At 39.1% G+C, this 21,262-nt stretch overlaps 1 protein-coding gene across 1 annotated transcript in view; it reads left to right on the top strand.

The window, feature by feature from the left end:
• Positions 1-20,931, top strand: part of LOC138841398 (zinc finger protein 84-like) — a 130,379-nt gene extending 109,448 nt beyond the window's left edge. Inside the window, exons 12-14 of the mRNA XM_070042066.1 lie at positions 17,316-17,442; positions 18,640-18,729; positions 19,568-20,931. Of these exons, the coding sequence (XP_069898167.1) occupies positions 17,316-17,442; positions 18,640-18,729; positions 19,568-20,931 (1,581 nt within the window). The remainder of the gene's footprint in view (positions 1-17,315; positions 17,443-18,639; positions 18,730-19,567) is intronic.
• Positions 20,932-21,262: the final 331 nt, after the last annotated feature.

Here is a 21,262-nt window from a genome sequence, read left to right as displayed (position 1 = left end):
ACAAAATGTCATGTCAAAACCAGCTTTACAATGTTGGTGTGTGGGGGGGGAGGGGGGTATGATTGGGTGGGGGGGAGGGGGAAGGCTGGGAAGGGAGGTGAAGGGTAAACAAAGGAGGAGGCTGCAATTCTTGGTAAGAAATGTATGCATTATCCTGCCCATGTAATTGTAACCCCTCTGTACAGTATGCTCTCAAATAAAATAAAATTAAATTAAAAAAAAAAGAAATATCTTATAAGCCAGGGTAATGGTAGATTGTCACGAATAGTTTCGTATCTTTTTTCATGTGAATGCACATGCACATACCTTTATGTTTCTGTCAGGTCCATAGGTCCTTGCAGAAGATCAAGTTACTATGCAGGACAATGTGGTCCATGTTTGTAAAGTACAGAATGAGTCCTTCAAAGAGAGATCTCAACATATAAAATGTGGCCAAATATTTCAGTATACTTGAAACAGTAATATAAGAAAAGAAGGAATCAAGTGGTGATGATTTAAGGTCCCAGAATACCAATATATTTGAACGAGACGGCTGTGGTCTTGTGCTGTGTGCACATAGATGTAGGAGAAATACGCATTTCAGTTTGAGCTGTTCAGATGTGTTGAAGCATTTTGGTTGTTTTTCCCTTTCTGATTGCACTTTATTTCAAGGCCACTCCCAGGGGTGATTGACAGGATATCTAGTTTCAGCTCATTCTAAAAGCTATGTTCAGAAGAGAAGTGGTCAACCATGACGGGTACATATTCACCATGGACACAATCACTAAGAGTGGGTTAAGTTACAAAAGTTTTCAGAATGTCAAGGGTCCTACCACACAGTTCATCCTGTAGCCCTTTTCAAAATTAGGCTTTAGAAGAATTCTGCTTTTGTATGAAGATTTCAGCTCTAAATTAGATTATTTTCAATAGCCATTCAGTGAATGTTACTGGATAAAGTAAACAAATAAAGTCATATTTATTTTAGAGAAAATTCTGATATCATCAGTAGGGGCAGTTAATATGATTCAGTCAGGACCCTGAAGAGTCTGCTCTCCAGAGATCTAAGTATTTAACCAACAACCTCCAATTCCCAAGCACTCTTGACCCCAATGTTAGGTGAACCCTTGTTTCTTCCTCAGGTTAACCTGGAATGATGCACCTCAGAATGACTGAAAGGAGCAGAAGCTGGGATACTGAGCACAGTGGGTACTGAACAAGGCTATCATAGGATTTTCATTAGACTCCCAGTGACCAACAAAGGCCCCCTTGTGTTACCTGGAACACTTATATCTTTATGTTTGTCCAGCTCTAGGTAATTTTTCCTCCCATAATTAGCTTAACATGAAGTATACATTTTTTCTGTTCCCTCAATGAATTTGAATTAAGAAATTCTTTTGAAATTCTCTCTCATTTTTCTGGATCACTTACACCCTTGTTTGAAGTCCCTGTTATAGAGGTCTCAGTACTTTGAGTAGATGACTACCTGTAGCATCCACAGCCAACCATCTTTGCCTCACTTGTATATGGGGTCTGAACCAAACCCAGCCAAAATTTTATATGTGCATTCTAACTTAAATGTTTGTTATCAAAAGTTTGATGTGGAGACTTCATCTGATGTGGTGGAAGTTGGTTGGGCTCCTGGTCTATGCCAGAACTCAAAATGGAAGGTAGACAAAAGAAAAGTTTGGTAAGGAGCCAGGTGAGGAGAGGAGGACAGTGCAAAAGTCTTCATGCAATAGGCAAACTTGGCAAGCCCCTTGGGACAGGAGTGAGAAGCCCAGAGCAGGGTATGTGCTCCCCATCAGTCCACCACCAGCACAGTATGGCACGTGCAGCATGGGCCAAGGCGTACACGTGTTTCCTGCAGAGCTGACTGTTGACACAGGGACCTGTCAGAGAAGTCAGTGGCCTAATGTAATAGTCTTGTCCTATGTAGATGATACAATTACTTGTGGACTAGAGAATTGGTAGTAAAATATTGTTAGATGAACTAGTAAAAATTCTTCAGGATGTGTGTGAATGTGTGTGTCCTAAGAAGAAAACAAATTGAAAAGTAGTTCAGAGAGAACTTCATTTATTTATTTATTTATTTTTGGGTCCGGTCGTGGAGCCTGAACTCTGGCCCTGGGCGCTATCCCTCAGCTCTTCAGCTCAAGACTAGCACTCTACCACTTGAGCCACAGCACCACTTCCGGCTTTTTTCTTATGTGGTGCTGATGAATCGAACCCAGGGCCTTGAGCATGCAAGGCAAGCGCTGTACCACTGAGCCACCTTCCCAGCCCCAGAACTTAGACAGCCATGTTTTTTTGTTTTTTTGTTTTTTTGGGGGGGGCGGGGTCCGGTCATGAGGCCTGAACTCTGGGCCTGGGCGCTGTCCCTCAGCTCTTCAGCTCAAGGCTAGCACTTTACCACTTGAGCCACAGCGCCACTTCTGGCTTTTTTCTTTTTGCTTATGTGGTGCTGAGGAATCGAACCCAGGACCTCAGGCATGCAAGGCAAGAGCTCTACCACTGAGCCACCTTCCCAGCCCAGAGAGAACTTCAATGACAAGTGTGGGACTTAGGTGCACAGCAAAATAGATCCATTACTATCACAACAAAAAGGTGAAAAGGAAGGGCTTCCTTCACTTATTTTTACCTACCCTTACAAATCCCATTGTGTTCAAAATAATAAGAATAGAAATGTATGTGTTGATGCTTAATGTTGTACAACAGCTAGTTTATAAATGACAGCAGAGGCCTAAGGTCTCTTCTGTGTGCGGTCCCTGAACTCTCTGGAAAGGAGGACTATACTATTGAAAGTGAAGTTATGTCACTTGTAAGTTTGTCGTTTAAATTCCAGAGGAAGCACTGACTAATTTAAATGAGTAGACTTTTTTTTTTTTGCTGGTCTTTAGGCTTGAACTCAGGGGTCAGGTGCTGTCCCTGAGCTGCTTTTGCTTAAGGGTAGCATTCTACCACTTGAGCCACAGCACCACTTCTGGCTTTTTCTGTGTATGAGAACCTGAGGAACCAGTTCCTCATTCCTGGGATGCAAGCACTGTACTACTTAGCTACCTTCCCTGTCCTATATGCACACTTTTTATGTTAAAAGAAGAAAGAATAGGTTGGTATGTAGTATCCACTTTCCATGTGCATTTCCAAAGGTTCAACCCCTCAAAGTGAAAGGAAGAATGTAGAAAATGGAATGACAGGAAGTATTTTGTTATAACTACAAAGAAAAGTAAAACAAAGGCAATGAGCAAGTAATTAGGTTTTTGTTTGTTTGGGATTGTTTCTTTTTTCTTTCAATTGTTAGCTGTGGGGTTTAAACTAAGGGAGGGCCTGGTATATTCCCTAATCTTCTCACTAAAGGCTGGCAGGCTACCACTTCTAGCCATACTGTCACTTGTAGTTTTCTGGCATTTAATTGGTGATAAGTCACAATGAATTTTCTGCTGATGTGGTGCTGAGGAATGGAACCCAGTGCCTCATGTATGCAAGGCAAGCACTCTACCACTGAGCCACACTCCCCGCCCTGCCTCCATTCTTAAAACAGTGTGGTTGGGGCTGGCAATGCTGGCGAGTGATAAAATGCTTGCCTAGCATGCATGGAATACTAAGTTTGATATCTCAGTAGCTAATAAACAAGAACAGCCCCCAAATAACCCTAAAAGCACTGGTGCTGTAGCTGAAATGGTAGAGTGGTAACCTTCAGCATAATGAAATTCAGGAACAGTTTTCAAGCCCTGAGTTTTAACCCCAGGAATGTCAAACAAGAACAACAAAAACAAGATGAAATGAGCAAATGAAACAAAAAACCCAATGTCAGCAAGTTTCATTGATAAACACAACACACAAACGCACACATAGACACACACGCACACACACAAATAGACTTTTATCAAACCATATTCCTCTCCTTTACCATGTCTGCTCACCCTCCCTGCACCAACTGCTACCTACATCCACTGGAGAACTTACTCTGTGTTTCTCTTGTTTTTGCATTTTTAAAAATTTTATTGTGAAGATTAAAATACAAAAGTATCAATAGTCATGAGAAAATTCAAATCAAAGGTACAATAAAATAACCATTTTATACATGTTAATGTGGCCATAGTTTTAAACAAAACAACAAAAATCCTTCCAAAGTCTAACAAAAGCTAGGAGAGATGTGACAACAATGTGAACTTGGTGCATTTCTCTCAGGTATCTAAAACTATCATATAAGGGACAAAAAGTCCTAAAAAGAACTGAATATAGAATTACATAGAAATATGATCCAGCACTTCTACACTTCTACGTACCTTAGAGAAAAATAAAGATTTCTATAAATACCATCAAATAAGGACTAAGTTTCAAGAAAGACAAATACCACAAAGGAGTCCAAAAGTATTTACAGAGATTAATTGAACTACTTATAGCACACTCAGTCCTGTACAGCAGTCAAAATTATGTTTGACCACACTTTTTCAGCAAATCTATTAAAACTTCATTACGATAGTCTAATGTTATTTTTGTGGATGTGATGGCTGACCAGATTCTAGCCAACCTTTACCATCCATGAGAAGTTACCTCCTAGGTGTCATTGAATCACAAAAAAGTGAGGTAACTTTGTCCTCACATTAAAAAATGAGAAACAAACTAAAGCAAATCTGCACTTAACTTAGAAGGCAAGATTTGATCATCTACTAAATCTACAAGCCATCCTTAGCTTTTTTAGAAACATGTTCCTAAAGCTGAATCTTTTTTTTTTTCTTTCTGTTTTTCAATTTTGGACACAGTTAGGTTCATAACATGGAATGTCAAACAGAGTGAGAAATAAAAGAATCTCATCAGAGATCCTTTCATTCTTTCTTGCTTTTGACAATGAGTAAAGATTCTGGAGCCATGGCTTTGAGAGAAGCCAAATGAGAGAGTCAGAAAAGAACCTGTGTGATTTTACCCTCGAAGTTTCTGGTCAGAACATGATAGTGGACTGGAAAAGCATAAAGCCTTCTTATGGGAGAAGAAACATTCCTGAATCAAGTAGAGCATTAAAGTCTCCACTAAAGACAAATCCACAGAAGAGTGAAGTCTTATGTTTTACTAAACAATATTAACAGAAAATACAACCCAAAATGTAGATCCATAAAATTTAAAAGAAACAACTTATATAGGGATGTGCTTTTGCTCATAATTGTTGGTATACAGGAAATTCTTTTATCCAGCATCCTGGTGTTTCTTACACTTACCCACAATGGTAATTGATAACATAAAATACATAAACTTTGCAGTGACATTTACAAAAAGAGAAAATCTATTCTGTTTACTTCAGTGAGGTAGTTTTTGATAGGAAAGACCATATGAATCCTTTAAAAGCAGGTTTTGCACATTAGTAATGGGTTTTCCTACATCACAAGAAAGTTTTCTTACTTTGAAAAACTTAAAGTGAATTTATTATAGTCTAAGTGTTCACATTCACAATACTTAAGCTGAGGAGTGTTACAAATTTCCTCATACACCTTAGTGACTGATCATCCTGCCTTGAAAATGTCAAGTTTTCTATTTCATATTATTGCATTAGAATAGAATGTGAATTTAAAAAAGAGCATTGTAACTGGGCTATCATGTCTAATAGCTTTAATCTTAGGTATTCAGAAGGCTGAGATCCGAGGAAAGTTAGTATTATTCTCACCTTTAGTCCTCAGCTCCACCAAGATCTGAGCTCCTCCCAGACCTAGAGTTCCCTCAGTACAGCTGGCCACTCCCTCTCTCATCTCAGACTCACCTGAGCATGTACTTAACTCAATTCCTGCCCCCCAGATCCTATTGCAACCAGAAGAGGGACAAATGCTTGTGCTCCCTGTCCTGGGAAATATGGTTCTTGTAATAAACCTTATAATAATTTTTCTCCTGTGCCTGCTTGTGTTCCCCTGGGATGGACATGAAGGAACCCTGCAAGGATCACAGATTGAAGCCAGGGGATATGAAAGTCTGAGAGACTTATTTCCAATAAACTACCAAAGTAGTGGGAAGTGGGAATGTGGCTTAAGTGGTAGAACATTATCATGGAACCAAATAATTTCAAGGTCATTTTCAGACCCTGAGTTCAAGAATCAGGACAGGCACACACATATCAAGTGCATTGTATTGTATTCAAATTATATTTTAACAATTGTTTTTGGTGTACATGTATAGGAAATCTCTCTGATTTTTTTTTGTCGGTGTGGGGCCTGAACTCTGAGCCTGGGCACTGTCCCTCTGACCTTCAGCTCAAAGCTAGCACTCTACTACTTGAGCCACAGTACACTGCTGGCTTTTTCTGCTTATGTGGTTCTGAGGAATCAAACCCAGGACTTCATTCACGCAATGCAAGCACTCTACCACTGAAACCCCTGCCCAGCCAGGCTCTCTCATTTTAAGTGATGTAATATAGGCTAATTAAATTAGTGGAGAAATTGTAATTTGTCAAGAACAGACACATTAATTGGAGTATATTGGTGCCAGCAGCATTTTGAAAGTTTCAAAAGCCCTAGAAAGTGCAGAGGATGAAAAGAGGATCAATACGTTTATATAAGACATTTTCAAGGAATGTTTACCATTCATTGGCTTCAATTCAAAAAACCAAGTTCATAAAGTCACATGTGTGCATACCAGAATCTCTAGGTTCAGGAGTATAAACGCACAACTCCTGACTCTCCTTGTCTCGAAAATCAGAGGTTTGTGAGCCACTTTCTGGCACCTGGAGGAACAAGTGCTAATGGCAGCACAAACCTATGAGCTCATAAAATATCATCCACCCCAGACTGGGGAAAAATATGAAGGGCCGACTCTGGCTAGGAGCCTCAGATCGCTTCCAGTTACAGCTCCCAAGATCCCCTGAAAAAGAGAAACTGGGCTTCTACCTCTTGGCTCTGACTATGGAGTGCAAAGCTCTACTTCAGAGCACTTCCAGCAGCAAGGGAAAAGCAAAGTAACCCGAATTTGCAAACTAAAAACACCAACAGTGTGCAAGGAGGGACTGGTGCCTCTTCCCCCCACCCCTGCCTCCCTGATTCCCCCCCCCAAACGCTCCCTCCCCTCTCACAACCTCCCCCCTCCCCCGCCCACACAATTTCAAAGGATCTGTACCCCCATAGAAACTACAATTCCCAGAATGCATGCACAATTCACCTAGAGGAAGTGGGCTTGTTACAGGGTTTTGATTGGCACAAGGCACTTGGTCCTAAGTGTGCAAGGATGCATGGGGACCTTTCTCTTCCAGCTGTGGAATCTTAGGTGAGTTTCTTCTTGAAAATTCAGTTTACCAACATAAATATTGTGAGACCAATTAAAAACACAAATGTATTAGAAGCACTGCATAATTTGGCTTTTTAATTCTTAGTTCTTTTAATATAATTGAGGTTATGAAACTACGTAGTTTTTGTTTTTGTTTTTGTTCAAAAAGTACGTTCTGCTGAATATAAATTATGTCTCTGTTTTTCCTTAAAGTTTTGAATATCTCCCCTCTCATTTTACAACAGTATTTGCAGCTGGGTGCCAATGGCTCATGCTTGTAATCTTAGGTCTCAGGAACCTGAGATATGAGGATCCCAGTTCAAAGCCAGCCTGGAAAGTTCATAAGTCCTATCTCCAACTAACTACCAAAAAAAAAAAAAAGGAAGTGGCCTTGTGGCTCAAGTGGTAGAGAGCTCACTTTGAGCTAAAAATGAAGGGACAGCGCTCAGGCTGGGTTCAAGCCACAAGATCCACCAAAAAAAAAAAAAAAAAAAAAAAAAGGTACTTGCCGACAGTAAACTGATTGATTCTGGCACCATCTTACCCTGCTGTAATATGTATACTGGAATAAAATAACAAAATTGGAAGACAGATATACTTTATAATCTTTGAATTAAATTGATTTGTCAAATTCTACTCATTACTTTCCAAGAAACTCCCAAATTCCATCTATGAAATTTTAAGGAGTTTTTGGTTATTTGTGTCTGAAATTTGTCTTTCCTTATAAAGTTTTTCCCCCCTTTTGTTGTTGGTCCTGTGGCTTGACCTCAGAGCTTGGGCACTGTCTGTGAGCATTTGCTGTGCTGTACTTGGCTTTCTTTTATTAATTGCTTCAGGGGACTAGTGAAAACTTTCCTCCCAAGGCTTTCTTAGAAAATGGTACTCCTCCTCCAAGACTCTTCAAAAAAATGGTTGTCTAGGTAGATCAGGATGAATGTGGGAGGAGGTAGAGTTCAGGGCAGGTCTATGTTCATGTGAAGCTTGATTACTTGCTCCAAACCAGTCTGTTTTTACTTTTCTGTTTTGCATATCCTATTTTGTTTTGATTTTCTACCTCTTCTCGAAACCTAGAAGCTCCTGTCAGCAACTCTAGGCCACATATCTAGGGGTCCTCAGACTTGTCTTCCCAGACTGCATCCATTACACTATGGAATAAATCTTTTGCCTCCCTCCCTCATATCAGACATTCTAAGCTTGTCTCTTAAGGGTTTTTTGTGATTGTTGATGATCCTTTCCCCACATCATGATTTGGAAGGATTGTGTAGGAAATTTTCATGCCTGATATTCATTCCTCCAGCGTAAGGGTTTTCCATCCCTCTTTTAGTGGACCTGAGCTTTTCCTCATGAAAATGGAGATCGTGAGACACTTTTGGATGAATAGACGGCAACATTGGAGCACCTATAAAATATGAAGGAAAAATAATTATTTCTTTGTGTAAAAGTTAAAAGCAAGTTCCTGAGAAGCAAGGACATAAGGATCAGGTAAAAATGGGTGCTTCCTGGACTAGCTGTGTCCCGTAGTTGTCATTGTTCTTGGTTACATTTTTCAAACATTTATTTCTAAGCATTATGTTTATTATAGTAGTTTAAATAGAATTTACTTTGTACATTATTTTTGAATTGTTCATTGCTCACAGATGTAAGTCTCATTATTATACAAATATTATATCCTCTTACTTCATTGATCACAGTTATTGACAATTGCTGATCCTGAGGTAGAAGGTACAACTATGGTAAGGTATTCAGGGATAGATTAGGGTTCTGACTTCCTCTGGAGGAAAAGGTGAACCAATAGAAAAAGATGGAGCTTATGCATAACACTTGTAGAATTCCTTAGGCAGGAGATGTGTTGCATCCCTCTTGGGTTCCACTATGCCCAGTGATTCCAATGGTTGTGATGATCATAGCCCTGGAGGGCCTGTGGATTTCACACCTTGTCCACAGTTCTGGTGGTAGGAGTCTCCCAGTATGTAAGGTAGGACTGGTCTCAGAGGAGTGATGTGATCAGTGGTACCTTGCTGGCTCCGATGTTTTTCAGTTTATGTGGACAAGCTCACCCTGACATCTTGAGCCTGGCTGCTGCCATGAGGCCTATTAGTTCATAATGCCTCTCACCATCCCATACCTCTGTTTCCGAGACCTGTCCTGTTTCATGGTTTTGTATCATTTACTGTGCAAGCTTGTGTTATGTATCCATACATGCTAGTAGTTGGGCTGGCTATGGTTTTCTAAGGTGGGGTGGTTTTTCCTGCCTCTTGCAGGAACAATTGTGTTCTCACTAACTGCATGAGTAATCCTAGCTTACTATGCAATCCCCATAACTTACATTGTATGTTCAGTTGATAGAACAATGGTATAATAAGTTTGGGTCTCTGTTTTCTATTGAGGTTCAGAGAACTCTTAGCCATTGCTGCAGATTTTGAGGAATATTGGTTGCCCTCATTATTGCTACTGTGACACTCCTTGCTACTTCCCTTTCCACACTTTACTCCAGTCTGGGGTTTGATAATTTGCTTGAGGTTCAGGAGTTTGTGCTGTCATTAGCTTCTGGGCCTTCAGATGCAAGAACCTGGTCCCAAATATCTGAGAGCAAGCTGGGTGATTTTCCAGACCAGGATAGCCCAAGAGCCCTGCATTTGTACTCCAAGGCCAAGGAATTCTTCTTTTAACCCATGTGACTTTATTTGCTTTGCCCAGGTATAAGAGGAGTACAGGAAGAATTCTATTGAAATTGTGACAAATATGACTGCCTTGAGTCCTCTTACATTGCACTTGTATTTGTGGCTTCTGTGTTGTTTTTCCTAGGGATAAGTTAATCTGTTTGGCTTGAGTTTTTAATCTCTTGGCTTGAGATCACAAGCGTTTGTACATGACTCTGTTTCTAGAGACAGTTGTACATGGGATATTGGAGTAGTGAGTGTTGGTCCTGTATTTTTAGGAATGAAGCCTACCCATGTTTGAAGCAGAGCACCCTATGAATAGGAATTTCCATCCTAAATGGACAGACCTTGTCAATTCTGAGAAGCCCTAAAGGGAAGAAGCAGAAAAGCACAGGAAGAGAAAGATGTTACTAGCTTCCCTTGCCTTATGCAAAAATTGTTGCTACTTCCCTGAGCACCAGATTCACGTGGTACTCTTTCCTACAGCACTCTCAATCACTGTGTGTTGTTGCAAGATTTAAACTAATTCCCAGGAATTGTGATGCGCTGTATTGAGGAATAAGCCAGTGCATAGTTATGAGAGGGTACCTGAGGCTGTGGTTTGGGATGGTGGGGTAATTGTTATGACTGAAAGTATATATTCATGTAGTAATCCCTAATCCTCTTCTTGCTAATTTATTCAGCCTGTTACCACTATGATTTTTAGTATGTCATCATGCCAACTCATGTTAAATGTCCCATCTAAGGATTTGCTAATGCTAGCTCTTATCGCTTGGTTGTGCCTGGTAGTACAGAAAGTATTGGTCAGGGACATTTGGCCTTAAAAGAAAAATCACAGAAGAAAACTTAAGGTTATATGTCTTACTCAAGGTTGTATGCTTTGTAGGTGTTGCTTATGTTCAGGTATGTCACTCCCATATGCAGTATTTTATGTTGTATCTTTAGGATGGTCAAGGTTCTTCCCATGACTGTTTAGGGAAATGAACATTAGGGACTTATCAAACCTGGGTTTACCTCATCTTTACTCATGTCCCTTTGGCCAAAGCATGTTAAATGTAAATTGCAAGTTATTGCATAGATGTGCAATGGGTACAGTGAAATGTGCCATTTGACAACTGTTGTTGAAATATTATAACACAAGAAATCTATTCTGTATACAATTTTTCTCTAACTTTGGGTGAAAACTACTGAGTTACATCATATATGCTTTCCCTGGTGTTTAAATATATAAGTGAATGAGGTAGAACACAAATTCCAGTGGATTCCTAGGATACCTTTGCATTAAGAAAAGCAGTTCCTACATCCCGAAGTATATTCAGTAATAAATACTTTTTGTGGAAATGTGATATGTTTTTGCTTTCAAGTATTCAATAATATTTGTGGGAACATTCATTTTTTCGAATTTAATGTGTACATAAACATAGAAATTAGTTGGTTTAATAATATCTATCTGTCAGGAAATGGATTGGATTTGTGTTTCTTGTAGACTTTAATGTTTTGTCTGAGATATGAAAGATTCTTTTAAGACAGCTTTATGGTTTTGCAGCTCATGTATTATGTTTGCAAGAGAAAATTCTGGACCCAAATTCTCACGCATTCATTTCTGAATACGTCATTTGCCTTATATCCCAGCCATGCTTCCAGAGTCTTCTGTTCATTGTCAGCAGCAAGACAGAATGAATGGATCTCTGGTGAGTTATTTATATTTCTCATTTGTTTTCCATTCCATTATATGCACCTAAAGATGACCAAGAATTAAAAATCCTACAAACCACACAGATTTAGCCTCAAGAACATATTCATAAATCAGATAAAGACAGCTTGTAGATTAGGAGATAAAGATTTCTTGTAGGTTTAGCAGATTAAATGGTTATATTCTTTCTAAGTTGAATTCAGATTGGCTTCAGAATGTCTAGGTTTCATCTTGTCATAACATGTAGTCACACCTGTTATGTGATGTAGTGACACCGAGCAGGATACATCTCATGGAAGGTGAAGGGTAGATTGCAACCAGATCTCATTCTCATGAGTAACATTAAACTATCTCAATGAAATTTTGCTGGAATTGCTGAAATAGTGTGGTCATACGTACCTTCGTGTGTTCTTAAGGAATGATTATCCTATATGTATTTAAATTACTCTCCATATATACTTCTTGGACTACTTCATGGTCTTGGTCTTACTTGAAGCTGAGGCTATATTTGTTGCTAAACTTTATGGTCGTTGTACAAAATCTTGTTTGTTTTCTAAAGTATCCTCACAAGATTTCTTTCCTCTATAATCTCTCTCTACTTTTGGTTTTCTACTCACTTGTGTTGGTTATTTTTCTCTTTCTCTCTCTTTGTATCTATCTTTGAATCATTTTTTCTTACTTTTCTCATTCTCTCTTTCCTCCATATGTCTCTCAGTTTTTTCATTTCTTCAATGATCTATCTGGAAATTAGTTTTTCTTAATGATTATTTTTAGTTTGCTGACATGGCTCTTAGGATTGACATTTTTCTTACCCACTGTATAGGAAAATTGTTGCCTAGAGAGTTCTACAGGAATCCAGAAAGAAAGAAAATTAGAGAAACACAAAAACATAAACAGATAGACTTAGGGGAAACCAGGGTTCTGAAGCCTCTCTGGCACTTGGTCTCTGGTTGTCAGTAAGCAAGCATAGTTCCTTGAGTTCACACAGGGAAGATTCCCATTGATAACATGCAAAATCGAAGTATCTATATTAATTTTACAATCTGAGCCACAACAGGTTGTTAGGCAAACATGTTTCCTTATTCTCCTGAGACAGAAGCCTGGCGCCCAGAGAAAATGCAGACATGAAGTTCACCTTACCTAGCCTTCAAGGTGAACAGCAGCTCATTTTCAGATGCTATCTTTCCCACCGTAAGGAAAAGGCCTGCACTCCAGTCTCTTAACCCTCTCCAGAATTCTCTTTTAAGCCTTCTGCAGCCAGCTCTCAGTGCTCGCAATGCTGTCAGGCTGGAATTCCAACCTCTCAAACCTTTTTCCCCCTTCAGCTCAACTTCAGAGTTCCATACAGAAAAGGACGTCTTTCCTCCAATTGATAAACTACAAGAAAATTTGATTTCACCTGATTCTGTTATCTTTGCTCTAACTTCATTTGTCATGGTACTCAGTTTTTTTTTTCCATACCACTACTTTTAAATATTTTCATTCACTGCCAGTATAAGATAGGTAGTTTTGATTTAAAAAAATTAATACAGTGATGAGGATTTCTCTATTAGAAATATCATTTGTTGCAAAATCTCACAGAAGTTTGCTCAGGAATTGATTTTGATCTCTGAGGAATTTTGCTATTAACTAATAAAAGTGGAAATATGTCTTTAGAGATCTACTGGAGAAATGACTCAGGAATATTTAACACATTTGAGCATTTGGTCATATTTATCATTTTTGTCATTTTGAGTGTTCCCTGAGTCTCTATCAATTTGCCTCCACCTTCCATGAAGGCCTATTAAAATGAAAATCTTCTTAAGGAACATTTTATTCCCCTCCCACCTATATTTTGTATTGTAGAATGTAGAGAAAGTTCACAAAACTTCATGGTAGCAGTTCTTATTTACATAGGAAGGAAATATCAGGTTGTCTATGACCACATTTCAATATTTAGTATTTAAACCAAACATGGTTAACCTAGCATATTTTTATGTGGGAACTAAATCAAATCTTATAAGGGCTCAATAAATCATTAGCTACGTTCTGGAGTACTGTTACTGTTTTTTGAGCATTCATGTGGACACTGCTTTTCTTTGATCTAGTAATGTTCTATGTTCTGTATACCATGTGATATCCTGAACGTGTTCTGCTTGCTTATGGGAGTACTTGCTAATAGAAGGTCTAAATAGAATTTATGGTGAAGCAGTAAATGTAAATGCAGAGAAAATATTTTTTAATTCATTGTTACCCTTATATGTACTAAAATTTTATCAAAAATAATAATATAATTTTTAGACACCACCTTAGACTTAATGTCATCATGCCAGATTATTATCCCCTTAGAATTTTTATCTTGTCTTTATTGCTAGCAGCAGAAATGTGTTTGCATTCATTAGGGAATCTGTAACTTTTTATTGGTCTTGGGGCTTGAATTCTAGGCCTGGTTATTGTCCCTCAGCTCTTCAGGTCAAGGTGAGTGCTCTACTACCACTTGAGTCACAGTGCTACTTTCAGTTTTTTGGTGGTTTACTGGAGATAAGTGTCTCATGGACTTTCCTGCCTGGGGTGGCCTTGAACCTTGATCCTCAGACCTCAGCCTCCTCAATAGCTAGGATTACAGGCATAAGCTACCAGTGCCCTGCAAATCTGTGTATTTTAATGACCAGGTTTATGTATTGTCAAATATTTCTAATTTGCTATTTAATTTTCCCTGTGAAAAAATAACATAGCCAGCTGCAAACATTTTATGTAAGACAAAAGCATACCTGCAGCATAATGGAATTCCAGATTGGAATTCTCATGACCCAGGCCTAATTTCTTGATGGAAATGTGCCATTACAGAAGCTGATATCATTTGATGATGTGGCTGTGGACTTCACCTGGAAGGAGTGGCAGTATCTGGATCCTGGTCAGAGGACCCTTCATAGAGAAGTGATGCTGGAGACCTATAGCAACCTAATATCCGTGGGTGAGCAAAGTTCACTTTTATTTGGAAGGTCAAGTGCTTTTATTTTTGTAGACATTTGACTATGTTATTTAGGTATAAGATTCCTGTCCATTCCCAGGTAAAGAACTACTAGTATAAAATCCAGGCAAATTCAGGTCTGGGAGCTTGATGTTGTTTGCCTTTCACACTACTGCTTGAGCCACAACTCCATTTTGGATTTTGTTTTGGGGTATATTCTGGGTTTCTGTGCCCAGGTTGGTTTCAAGCCTGCCTCTTCTGATCTTACCTCCTAAATGTAGTGTTACAAGTGTAAGCCTTTGGACCATTACATTTTGTTAAAAAAAAAAAAAAAAGATTCCAGTCCATAGGAAGTGTCATTTCTTTCTAAGGGAAACTTCAACTCATTATATGTAACTCAAGAGCTAATTTTATTCTCATTCATTAAGAAGGCAAATTAGTTGTTGGACAAAAGTTCTAAACTATGATCCACTAACAGGAAACTGACTTCCCAGTCTTGGGGGTGATTATTATAGGTGGATCTACAGTCTAGATAGAATATACATTACTACTGTCAGTATTATCTGAAAATCAGTAGTTGAAAGTGTGAAAGTGTGTATTTGTAAGCCAAACCTGTCATAGGTTGCATTGCTTCAAGCTTGGAATCCTAGATACTCTGTAGGCTGAAATCTGAAGATTTTGGTTTGAAGCCAGCAACTGTAGAAAAATGAACATGAGACTCTTATCTCCAATTAACCATTCAAAAACTAGAAATGTAGCCAAGACACAAACTAGTAGAATGCTAGATTTGAGCAAAAGAGCTGAGTTCAAGCCACACATTGGCAAAATAAACCCAAAGCTGCGGGAAAGTACACCATGGAGCTGTTAAGAATTGAGAAACCATGGGCTGGGAAGGTGGCTCAGTGGTAGAGCGCTTGCCTTGCATGCTTGTGGCGCTGTGCTCGATTCCTCAGCCTGAAAAAAGCAGAAAAAAAAAAGCCAGAATTGCGGTTGTGGCTCAAGTGGTAAAATGCTAGCCTTGAGTTTAGGAGGTGTGATACAGCTCCCAGGCTCAGAGTTCAGGCCCCACAACCGATCCCTCCACCCAAAAATAGAACAATTGAGAAACCAGATTTAGGAGCAACCCAGTGAACAGGATGTGTGCAACATTACATTAATGATGACCCAGCAAGAGCAATTGTTCTCCACTATTTCTTATTCACAGGGCACTGTGTGCCTAAACCTATATTGATTATGAAGCTGGTGCAAGGTGCAGAACCATGGATGAGAGAAGACTCAGAAGAGAATTTCACAGGTGAGTTAAAGCATCTTGAATAGTGATGTTGGGTCCAGAGCCCAGTGGGTCTGTTTATCTTGAGCTCTACAGAGCAATAGTATTCCTAGTGCCCTGAGTCATGTATGGAAGAGACCTAGGTGATCCTTTGTCTCAAGGGATTGTCAATCCAGAATTCTCGTGGAGACAAACTGAATTTGATGTTCCAGTGTAGTTAATGTTAGCAATTCTTTTTGTCTGTAGAGAAGTCATTCATAGAGAGAAAAAGACAATAAGAAATATAGTAAGGAGATCTCATTTTATTTTAAACTAGTAGTGATACTAGCAAGTCTTCATGTCAGACATAAATAGAAAAGAAAATATATGGAGGAGGGAGAGAAGGGAATCCAAAGGTCAGGGAAAAGAAGGAAGAAGAGGAGACAAAAGAGTAGTACAGAGAAGGGAAAAAGGTGAGAGGGAAAGGGGGAGAAGAAGACAGGAAAGGAAAAAAGCCTTATGGCATTAGATTTGACAGTAAATCCTTAAATCAGACACCAAACGTGACTCATGCAAAAAACAAACAAACAAACAAACAAAAGCCAGGCTCTGGTGGATCACACCTGTAAACCTAACTACTCAGGAGAGTCAGATCTCATGATCATGGTTCAAAGCCAGCCTGAGCAAGAAAACCTGTGAAACTCTTATCTCCAATGAAGCAGTTGCCCAAGTGGTAGATTGCTAGGCTTGAACTGATGGTCTGAGGCACAAGCTCAGATCCAGACTTCAAGCCCCATGACCCACAATAAATAAATTAGTGAATAAGGGCTGGCAAGGTGGCTCAGTGGTAGAGTACTCGACTTGCATGCATGAGGCCCTGGGTTCCATTACTCAGCACCACATAAGCAAGAAAAGTCAGAAGTGGGTGCTGTGGCTTAAATGGTAGGATGCGAGCCTTGAGCTGAATAGCTGAGGGATAGTGCCCAGGCCCAGCATTCAGGCGCTACAACCGACCACAAAAACAAAACAAAAGCAAGAAAATGAATAATACGTAAAACTTAAAAAATAAATACAAAGCCAAACAAGATTAAGTGCACATAATCCAAACCTTGTATAATGAAAAGAACTATCAGCGAAGAAGCAAAAGCATGGTAGGAGAAAATATTTGCATATGTCTTTAAATAGATTCCTAACAAATCTGAATTAGAAAATATAAAGAAAATCCTACAAGTAATCCTACAAGTGTCTCATGGACTTTCCTGCCTGGGCTGGCTATGAACCTTGATCCTCAGACCTCAGCCTCCTCAATAGCTAGGATTACAGGCATCAGCCACCAGGTGCCCTGCAAATCTGTGTATTTTAATGGCCAGGTTTATGTATTGTCAAATATTTCTAATTTGCTATTTAATTTTCCCAGTTAAAAGATAACACAGCCAGCTGCAAACATTTTATGTAAGATAAAAACATACCTGCATCATAATGGAATTCCAGATTGGAATTCTCATGACTCTGGTCTAATTTCTTGATGGAAATGTGCCATTACAGAAGCTGATGTCATTTGATGATGTGGCTGTGTACTTCACCTTGAAGGAGTGGCAGGATCTGGATCCTGGACAGAGGAACCTTTATAGAGAAGTAATGCTGGAGATCTATAGCAACCTAATGTCCTTGGGTGAGCAAAGGTCACTTTTATTTGGAAGAACAAGTGCTTTTATTTTTGTAGACATTTGACTGTTTATGTTATTTAGGTATAATATTCCAGTCCATTCCCAGGTAAAAAACTGCTAGTATAAAAGCCAGCCAGAGTCAGGTCTGGGAGCTTGATATTGTTTGCCTTTCACACTACTGCTTCAGCCACAACACCATTTTGGCTTTTGTTTTGGGGTATAGTCTGAATTTCCATCCCAGGTTGGTTTCAAGCCTGCCTCTTCTTATCTTACCTCCTAAATGTAGGGTTAGAAGTGTAAGCCTTTGGACCATTACATTTTGTTTAAAAAAAAAAGATTCCAGTCCATGGGAAGTGTCATTTCTTCCTAAGGGAAACTTCAACTTCATTGTATGTAACTCAGGAGCTAATTTTATTCTCATTCTTTAACAAGGCAAATTAGTAGTTAGACAAAAGTTCTAAACGATGATCCACTAACAGGAAACTGACTTCCCAGACTTGGGGTGATTATTATAGGTGGATGTACAGTCTAGAAAGAATATATATTACTACTGTCAGTACGATTTGGAAATCAGTAGTTGAAAGTGTGAAAGTGTATATTTGTAAGCCAAACCTGACATAGGTTGCATTGCTTCAAGCTTGGAATCCTAGATACTCTGGAAGCTGAAATCTCAAGATTTTGGTTTGAAGCCAGCAACTGTAGAAAAATGAACATGAGACTCTTATCTCCAATTAACCATTCCAAAACTAGAAAGGTAGCCAAGACTCAAAGTAGTAGAATGCTAGATTTGAGCAAAATAGCTGAGTTCAAGCCACACAATTGGCAAAATAAATGCGTAGCTGGGGAAAAGTCCACCATGGAGCTGTTAGAATTGAGACACCATGGGTTGGGAAGGTGGCTCAGTGGTAGAGTGCTTGTCTTGCATGCTTGAGGCACTGTGTTTGATTGCTCAGCACCACATAAGCATAAAACAATCCGGAATTGGCGTTGTGGCTCAAGTGATAGAGTGCTAGCCTTGAGCTTAAGAGCTGAGAGACAGCTCCCAGGTCCAGAGTTCAGGCCCCACAACAGAACCCACCCACCAAAAAATAAAACAATTGAGAAACCAGATTTTGGAGCAACCTTGTGAGCAGGATGTCTGCAACCTTCTATTAATGATGACCCAGCAAGAACAATAGTTCTCCACTATTGCTTAATCACAGGCCTCTGTGTTCCTAAACCTAAATTGATTGTCAAGCTGGAGCAAGGTACAGATCCGTGGATAAGAGAAGACTCAGAAGAGAATTTCACAGGTGAGTTAAAGCATCTTGAAGGTGATAATTGGTCCAGAGCCTATTGGTCTGTTTATCTTGAGATGTTTAGAGGGAAATATTCCTTGTACGCCTGAGTCATGTGTAGCAGAAAAGTAGGTGATCTTTTGTCTCAAGGAATTGTAAATCCAGAATTCACGTGGAGACAAACTGAATTTGGTGTGCCAGTGTAGTTAATGTTAGCAATTCTCTTTTTCTGTAGAGAAGTCATTCATAAAGAGAAAAAGACAATAAAAAATGTAGAAAGGAGATCTCATTTTCTTTTAAACTAGTATTATGAAGTTGGGAGGAAAATAGGATTTGCTAGGGCTGCTATCCTCTGCTGTGACAATTTCTCATCAGTTATGCTGTGCATAGAGTGAGATTCAGAATGGAAGCATTAAAAGTACATAGATGAATAATTTGAGTAAATATTTCCTTGACAAAAAAAGAAAAATCTGAAACACAGAAAAACATTATTTTCCATTGTAAAATGTCAGTACTACTTTCTTAATTACTACATTGCATAGAAAATATATATTCTGCATAAAGGAATGCTTTGATATTTGAAAATCTTGTAACAGAGTGTGAGAAAATACCTTTACATTAAGGAATTTATGGATCTCATTTATGTTTTTGTCTTTTTTCCTGTTATTCATTTTAGATGTCCCAGAAATGGAGGATGAAATTAGCACCTGTCAGGAAAGTCACAATAAATATCTCTCTGAAGTAGCAGTCATGAATAGTAACCCAGGGGAGGAAAAAGTGAGACTTATAAGAAGTTTTCATTTGAGCTCAAAACAGAAGTCAGAACTGATTAACAATAATGGGAACTCCATAGGGATGAGGATAGAAAAGGTCACTGGATGTCAGAACATGGGTGTTTTCAGTGAACCTGGTAAGATGTGTGCTGCATATAGTCCTCATGTGCCTTCTGTAGTTGAAGAATATAAACAATGTGAAAGGTCTTTCACTGAGAAGACATACCCTATCATCCCTCAGAGAAAACAGACAGGAGAGAAACCTTATGAATGTAACATGTGTGGAAAGATTTTCACCTGTAAGGCATACCTTACTGTGCACCTGAGAATTCACACAGGAAACAAACCATATGAATGTAATGTGTGTGGAAAATCTTTCACCCAGAAGTTACACCTTACTGTCCACCAGAAAAGCCACACAGGTGCGAAACCTTTTCAATGGAACATGTGTGATTTGTCTTTCACCTGGAAGTCAAACCTTAGTACCAACCAGAGAACACACACAGGAAAGAAACCTTATGAATGTAACATTTGTGGAAAGTCTTTCAACTGGAAGTCAAGCCTCACTGAACACCAGAGAACACACACAGGAGAAAAACTTTATGAATGCAATGTGTGTGGAAAGTCTTTTGTCAAGAAGGCATGCCTTACTGTCCACCAGAGAACACATACTAGAGAGAAACCTTATGAATGTAACATGTGTGGAAAGTGTTTCACCCAGAAATCAAAGCTTACTCGCCACCAGAGAATACACACAAAAGAGAAACCTTTTGAATGTAACATTTGCAGAAAGTCTTTCACTTGCAAGGAATACCTTACTAGACACCAGAGAACACACACAGGAGAGAAAATTTATGAATGTAACTTGTGTGGAATGTCCTTCATCTGGACGTCAAGTCTCACTGTCCATCAAATAACACATACAGGAAAGAAACCTTTTCAATGTAACTTGTGTGGAAAGTCATTCATCTGGAAGTCAAACCTCACTGTCCACCAGAGAACACACACAGAAGATAAACCTCATGAATGTAATGTGTGTGGAAAGTCTTTCACCTGTAAGGCATATCTTACTAGACACCAGAGAACACACTCAGGAAAGAAACCTCATGAATGTAATGTGTGTGGAAATTCTTTCATCCAGAAACCAAAACTTGTTGTTCACCAGAGAACACACACAAAAGAGAAACCTTTTGAATGTAACATTTGTGGAAAGTCTTTCACCTGTAAGGCATATCTTACTAGACACCAGAGAATACACACAGGAGAGAAACCTCATGAATGTAATGTGTGTGGAAAGTCTTTCACCCAGAAGGCATACCTTACTGTTCACCAGAGAATACATACTGGAGAGAAACCTTATGAATGTCCCATGTGTGGAAAGTCTTTCACCCAGAAATCAAGGCTTACTAGACATCAGAGAACACACTGGAGAGAAACCTCATGAATGTAACAGGTGTGGAAAGTCTTTCACCAAGAAGTCATACATTACTGGCCACAAGACAACACACACAAGAGAGAAACCTTATGAATGTAACATGCATGTCATCTATCACCTGGAGGTCAAACCTCACTGTCCATCAGAAAAGACACACAGGAAAGAAACCTTATGAATGTCATATGTGTGAAAAGTCTTAGCCAGAAGCTACACCTTACTGTCCACCAGAGAGCACAAAAACAGGAGAAAAATTTTATGAATGTAAGCTATATGGAAAGTCTTTCACCCAGAACATACAACTTTCTGTCCATCAGAAAAAAACCCACCAGAGAGAAATGTT

This window comes from Dipodomys merriami, unplaced genomic scaffold (assembly GCF_024711535.1).
Source record: "Dipodomys merriami isolate MVZ:Mamm:240054 unplaced genomic scaffold, mDipMer1.0.p SCAF_319, whole genome shotgun sequence".
NCBI classification, from domain to species: domain Eukaryota; kingdom Metazoa; phylum Chordata; class Mammalia; order Rodentia; family Heteromyidae; genus Dipodomys; species Dipodomys merriami.
This window is presented reverse-complemented; position numbering and strand designations above follow the sequence as displayed.